This window comes from Phlebotomus papatasi, chromosome 3, assembly GCF_024763615.1.
Source record: "Phlebotomus papatasi isolate M1 chromosome 3, Ppap_2.1, whole genome shotgun sequence".
Lineage (NCBI taxonomy): Eukaryota > Metazoa > Arthropoda > Insecta > Diptera > Psychodidae > Phlebotomus > Phlebotomus papatasi.
Genome location: NC_077224.1, coordinates 835,527 through 842,680, shown reverse-complemented (window position 1 = coordinate 842,680; position 7,154 = coordinate 835,527). Strand labels below are relative to the sequence as shown.

Here is a 7,154-nt window from a genome sequence, read left to right as displayed (position 1 = left end):
CTAAAAAGATAATAAAATAGGGTAAATTAAGCTAATTCAAAACCTGCTCCAAATGGAAATTTTTCGCTACTCCAAATGAAAACATCATTGTTTTCAAGATAAATACAGTGAATACAGTACTAAATTAATATATTTATATATTTTCTTTACCACCACAGCTTCATTATTTAATTTAATTTAGTTAATTTTGCTCCAAATAAAGCTGAAATCCATTCATATTCACAAAGTTTAATTTGTTAATTTCTCAGTTTAATTTCTGGCTAATTTTAGTTAACCCTTTAACGACGAGACACTTTTTGCGGACCGAAAATCAACAATAAAAATTAAACTGAGAAACATAATCAATGATAGGTCTTACTTCTAAACTTGGAAAGTTCAACACAGTCTGATTCGGTGTATTTTTTGCTTCTATGAACGATAGGGACAAAAACAGCCCAAAAATTTAAGTAATTTTTCTGACAATACCAATGAATAATATTTTTCGCTTTAATGAAAAATAATACGTATGAGTATTGTAGTTTTTATTGCCAAAAGGATTTTGCTTAAAAAAAAATTGGAAGTATAAAAAATAAATAAAATTAGTTATAAATTTGAGAATTTAAAAATTCGCCATTTTTGAGCTTAAATATTTACTACATAGCAAATAGCTAGAGACTTGCAAAAAATATTCTAGATTCCTTCAACCTTCTACTTTACAATTATGTACAGACATAAGAAAAAAATAACTTTAGGTGGTCAGGAAGAATTATTTTCTTTATGTGACACCGGTATTGAAATCGTCCTTAACCCTCTAACGGGTAAGACCGCCTCCAGGCGGTCATTCAAAATATCGCATATACTGTGATAATATTATTTATTTGAAGTTGAAATATCTACTCTACAGTGTCCTTAGTTATAGTCTTACTAACTTATTTTCTGAAGCTGAACTCATTTTGAGCTAATTATAAAAGTTATAAACGTTTTTTTCCTAAAAATTATCATTTCTTAGATAATCATACAACATTCATCCATAAAAAAATGTTTAAAATTCATTTATTTTACTATTTGTTCACTATTTTTCAATTAAAATATTTCAGTCTTTTTATGCCTTAAACCGATATGACCGCCTGGAGGCGGTCTTTACCTTTTTTCACCTGGCGCCCAAACGGAAAGAGATAATGAAGAATGGATGGTATTTTTGAGTTCAGTTTACCATTAATTACCCTAGACAAAATTATTTAACTATTTTTTTTTGGATATTAAAGAAAACACTGTTAGAGGGTTAAAGTTAGGGTAGAGGGTTAGAGGGTTATATTAAGTGCTAATCTTTATTGTTAACGGTACGTGAAGTTTTCAAATGAAATAATTACCTATTTCATGAGCAAAAAGGGTTTTTCTGAAGTGTCTGCAAATGCCTCAATAGGAAACAACAGAAATATGATTTTTTTTGGAGAGATTTTCTTATTGTTTTAGATGGGAAAGGATAAAAGACCAGGAATAAGAACAAATCATGCAATCAAGAGCAACTCAACAAGGTTTTGGAAGCCTTTCGTCGCGGTTTCACTTACACTGTTTGTCTCCAATTAGAAACTTTCCCTTGTCTCCATTTGGATTAATTAGTTTCCAATAGAAGCATTTTACACTCGCGTATTTTTCTTGTATTTAAGAAGTTTTCAAATAATATCTAAAGAATTTTCACTAAACAGTAACATTCTAGAAGAGTCAAGGAGCAAATTTATGTAATTCTCTTAAGAAAAAATATGAACTTAATGTGTTGAATCTTCTGTCAAAATTAAAGCGTCTGGAAATGGTTTTGAATTAGGACATTTACCCTACCTTCATTCATTTCAAAAAGATCGAGAATTAAGAGCGCACAGCGTACGCATGCAAATGTTGAAAAACTTCTATTTTCCTGTTGTATAAGACTAAAAAAAATTTCAAAGATTTATGGAATGTTTTTATTAAACTTGAAATATTGGATTAATGCCACTTGTTTTCTAAGTTTTTTTTTAAGTAAGTTCTTTAAATTAAATAAATACTATTCTTTAATACTCCAAAGCAATTTTGAACTAGTTTTATTAATAAAATTTTGTTTTCGAATCTCATAATTTTAATCAATCCAGTCTTTTTTGGAGATTTCCGATAAATATGAATTTAAAGATAAGTAAATAGCACTTGTTTTATTTTGCTAAACTAAAACTCTATGAACTATATCAATTTGAGTCATTTTCGGTACATTTCATTGGAAATTCTAAAGGGAAATCAATATAATTAAAAATTTTATAACAAATTACGTCGTCTTCCTCGGTCTTAGCGATCGATTTCTCCAAACACTACGTCCAAAGTGCCAATGATGGCTACAATGTCTGCAAGTAGGAGCCTTCTGCCCAATTTGTCTATTGCAGCCAAATGTGCAAATCCGGGAGCCCTGATTTTGCATCTATACGGACGACTGGATCCATCAGACACTAGATAAACTCCAAACTCACCTTTGGGCGCTTCTACTGCTGTATAAGTGGTTCCTGGAGGAACCTGCACACCCTGAGAGAAGAGTTTAAAATGATGAATGAGAGCCTCCATTGAAGTTTTCATTTCTGCTCGCGAAGGTGGAACAACTTTGGCATCATCCACCGAAATCTCCCCAGGAGGCATTTGATTGAGACATTGATGGATGATATTCAGCGACTGACGCATTTCTTCCATGCGACAGAGGTATCTGTCATAGCAGTCTCCGTGAATTCCGATTGGAACATCAAAATCTACAAATTCGTAAGCATCGTAGGGCTGTGCCTTTCGCAGGTCCCATTTGATCCCAGATCCTCTCAACATAACCCCACTGAAGCCGTAATTAAGGGCATCTTCTGCAGATATCACTCCAATGCCCTCTGTCCGGGCACGCCAGATACGATTTGTCGTCAGCAAATCTTCAACTTCATCGAGACGTTCGGAAAATTTACTCGCAAATTCGTAAATATCATCCATAAGACCCAAAGGAAGATCCTGTAAACGGAACCATTGCACGTTTTACAAATTCTACCCAGGCCTACGGTATATTTTGCAAGGTATTTTGCCTATAACTTGTAAACCTAACCCTGAGTATAACGGCGTTATCACACTTGCACATTAAAATTTTAATGTGATTCACATTAATTGTCGCTTGTGAGCGTCCAAATATGTTATTTGTGTCTTTGAGTCACTTAATATTTGGGGTTTTTCTATTTATTGATAAAGAAGTGGACTTGGCCTGCTAAAATATGTTTAAATTTACCTAAAACATAAATATTTTACACATTAAAAAATTAAAGAGAAAATCGCATTAATTTTTTGCATTAATGCTATAAATCAATTTATATCAAATTTTGCGGGCCAAGTCTACCTTTTTATCAACAAATAGATAAAATTTTGAATATAAAATGATTCAAATACACAAATTACACATTTGGACTCTCACCAGCGACAAATAATGTTGTGAATCATATTAAAATTTTAATGTGCAAGTGTGATAACACAGTAACACTATGCAACACATACAACACGTTTTTTGGCACACAGATCTCACATGGTACGTTTGGTAGAGTCGAGTCTCCTGATTAAGAATCCGTTCTCTGTTTTACTCCTATACGTCACAATTTGCTTTAATTATTTTTTTTGTTTTTGCTGTTTTGTCTCAAATTATCAATTATTCCTCCGGTTCTAATGTACAGAACTTAATAAATGGACATCTGTATGGACAGAGAGTACATTTATATTTAGTTTAGTTTAGTTTATATGATTTTTCAAAAGTTGCTTTTTTAGGTTATTTTTAAGAAATTTTAGTTAGATTTTGTTTTTTCGCCTCAAGGATTTTTTGAAAAAATATCAAATCATTTTCAAGTTGAAGCACAACTACTTACCTTTCCAACGGATGTCCATTTATTAACTTCTGTACATTATAACCGGAGGAATAATTGATAATTTGAGACAAAACAGCAAAAACAAAAAAAATTAATTAAAGAAAATTGTGACGTATAGGAGAAAAACCAAGAACGGATTCTTGATCAGGAGACTCGACTCTATCAAACGTACCATGTGAGTTCCGTGTGTCAAAAAAAAGTTGTCAATTTGTTGCATAGTGTAATGCCTAATCCACAGAGACTAATCAGGATTTATCAATACAGGATTAAAATAATTGTAACTCAACGCTAAATAATATTTATCTATGACAATTTAAGTTACCGTTTAATTATTTAATTTAGTTTTAATAGTTTATTTTTAAATTTAATGAAAATATTTAAATTTAAAAAAAGTACTGAAAATATTTAGAAAACAAAACAGTTTTATAGTGTAACACAAAAATAGCTTTTTTATTTAATCATTTCTCTTTCTTTATATCTAATAATCTATTTATAAATGAAAATAATTCATTTGTGATTATTATTTTTTTTTAGTTTGTGAATATCACCAAATATTACCCATTTTTGAAAAAATAAAAAAAATCGAATATTTCAGTGAATTGAAATAATTGTGAAATTTTCAATTCGTTCGTATCCTAAAATGAGTATTTCAAAATTTCAAATTTTAACGAAAATTCCTTCTTACCTGGGCCACGCCTCCAGGACGAACGTAAGCAGCATGCATCCGGGCTCCGGAAACACGTTCATAGAACTCCATGATCTTCTCACGTTCCTCAAAGAGCCAGAAAAGCGGTGTTAGAGCCCCAATGTCAAGAGCATGGGTTGCAACGCCCATTATATGATTAAGAATCCTCGTGAGTTCTGCAAAGAGAGTCCGAATGTATTTGGCCCTCAAGGGAACCTCTATGTTCAGGAGTTTCTCCACAGCTATGGAAAAGCATTGCTCATTGCACATCATCGAAACATAGTCCAGGCGATCGAAGTAGGGCAGAGCCTGCAGATAAGTCTTATACTCAATGAGTTTCTCCGTGCCCCTGTGCAGGAGGCCAATGTGAGCATCTGCCCGAACAACAACTTCCCCCTCGAGCTCAAGGATCAACCGCAGAACTCCATGTGCTGCCGGATGCTGTGGCCCAAAATTGATGTGGATATTCTTGATGGATTTCTCAACTGTTGGAGCGAGTTTGGCATTCCATGTGGGCTTCCACTTTGTGGTAAAATCAGATAATTCAGGATACATCACTGGTCCTTCGAACTGCTTCATGAATTCCGGATCGGGGCTCCATTTTGCTGCATATCTCACTGTATTTGTACTCCTCACAGCACTCCTCAAGAGTCGGGCAATCGAAATCATTTTTATTTAAAGGATTTTGTGAAATTTTGCAAATATTCAAAACTGAAAACAAAAAACAGCTAGCACTGAATTAAAGGTTATGTTTGTTATGCTTCAAAAATTATTAAGTAGGCCGGTCCGTATTCGGGATTCTTAAGTAAATGCAACGATTCCTATAAATACGTGCTAACACCTGCGACTTTTCCCAGGATGATCATGATCTTAGCACGTCGCTACTACTCCAAACAAGCTACAGGAGCCAATATAGAGGAGGAAGATTTCTCAGATCTCACCAAGAAATTCCCTGCTCTTTGGACTCTTGATTCCTTGAAGCTTTTCTACCCTTTCGGTGTCGCTCGGCGTGCTCGACGTCTTTGAAAGACAGCCCTTGGTAACGGCAATTGAATGCCACTGGGATACAGGCAGGAATAATGGCCCTCAGTGATGGCGACCAGACTAATCTGATGCCTCCAGAGCGTAAAACAGAGACTTAGTCTCTGCACCGGGCACGAATGCCTCAGGGAGGAAATATCTTCAATTCCTCAAAGTCTGAGCTGCCACTTAAGATAGGCTATTTAAAGCCGCTGGGTAGGCAGCGGAGCCTCTTCTGGCTGCTGAAAGTAGGCAATCCTAATACCGACGAACGAAACCAGAAGTTGTTGCCACTTTAGGTCCTTAGGCTTTATGTAAAGCCACTGAGTCCAGGCAACGGAGCCGTGTGTCTGGCTGCTGAGAGAATGGCACTTTAGATGCCGCTAAACACAAAGCCAGACTCTTTGGCCACTGGACTTGACCAAAGTGGTCCTGAGAAATCGCAGAAGAGACAAAGGCAATTAAATGCCGAAAAGATACGCTTGGTTCCCTGGTAATGCGAAATTTGAATTTATTTAAAAAATTTGTTGGGTTTTTATACAAATTTGTGGTCTCCCACTACACAGAAAAAAATATTTTGTAAAATTCTTCGTAAATGTTTGTGAAATCCTATGGCAGACTTACGGGAATGCTCGTGAATTGTATAACCCACAAACAAGTTTGTAAAATTTTGTACTTTTTTCACAAACATTGTTCGTAAAATGATCATTTGACGAACATTTTTTGTACTTTTACAAACATTTGTTCGTAAATGTTCGTAAATACCCAAAAAAATGTTCGTAAAATTTTGTCATTTGTTCGTAAATGTTTGTCAGACAAACAAAAATTTACGAACAAATGACAAAATTTTACGAACATTTTTTTGTGTATTGAGCATTGTTTACTTACAATATACACGGTAAAAAATTTCGGCACGTATTTGTTCCAAAAATTAGCTCGTCCACGGACACCATAATTTTTGGCATAATCTTGTTCATTTTACGAGACTCAAAAAGATACCCAATATTAGTAACGAATTTGTTCCAAATTGTAGCTCGTCCACGGACATCGAACATTTTTGGAACAAATTTGTACCTTCTAGAAGGAACAAAAAGATACCCAACATTAGTAATGAATTTGTTCCAATAAATAGCTCGTCTAGTATAAAAGCGAGGGATACGCAAAAATGTCAATTTTCGTGCTACATGGTTTCACTTTTTTAATTTGAGATTCCCTTCCCCTCTTGCTGCCAGCACTCGCATACCTATGATTTCGTCATACACACGTCTGTATAAAACACTCACAAGTTATTTTTTATTTGATATTCCTTATGAACTTTCGCCATCGAAATCCATCTCGACTGAAGTATAGGCCTTAACTGTAAGACGAAATCACTTACACGGACTCGTTCCCGACAATGGGAACAAAAAGATTCCCCATATGAGTAACAATTTGGTTCCAAAAATTATCTCGTCCACGGACATCGAAAATTTTTGGAACAAATATGTTACAGATGTAGGAATAATATTGTTATAAAAAATTGTAACCAATTTGTTCCTGACAGTGGGAACAAAACAGCCGAGTGCAACAAATTCTGT

The 7,154-nt window shown here is 34.4% G+C and overlaps 1 protein-coding gene across 1 annotated transcript; it reads right to left on the bottom strand.

Moving 5' to 3' along the window:
* Positions 1–1,923: 1,923 nt before the first annotated feature.
* LOC129806350 (NADH dehydrogenase [ubiquinone] iron-sulfur protein 2, mitochondrial-like) lies at positions 1,924–5,744 on the bottom strand. The gene is made up of 2 exons (XM_055854904.1): positions 4,558–5,744; positions 1,924–2,979 (listed from the first exon to the last, which is right to left on the bottom strand). The coding sequence occupies exons 1-2, from the start codon at positions 5,224–5,226 to the stop codon at positions 2,290–2,292; spliced, it is 1,359 nt and encodes a 452-aa protein (XP_055710879.1). The 5' UTR covers positions 5,227–5,744; the 3' UTR covers positions 1,924–2,289.
* Between the last annotated feature and the right edge of the window lie 1,410 nt (positions 5,745–7,154).

Excerpts from the sequence above, each read along its gene's own strand:
- LOC129806350 (XM_055854904.1), bottom strand. The coding sequence starts at position 5,226 with ATGATTTCGATTGCCCGACTCTTGAGGAGTGCTGTGAGGAGTACAAAT. Across the intron at positions 2,980-4,557 it reads GTCCTGGAGGCGTGGCCCAG|GATCTTCCTTTGGGTCTTAT; the intron begins GTAAGAAGGAAT and ends TTCCGTTTACAG.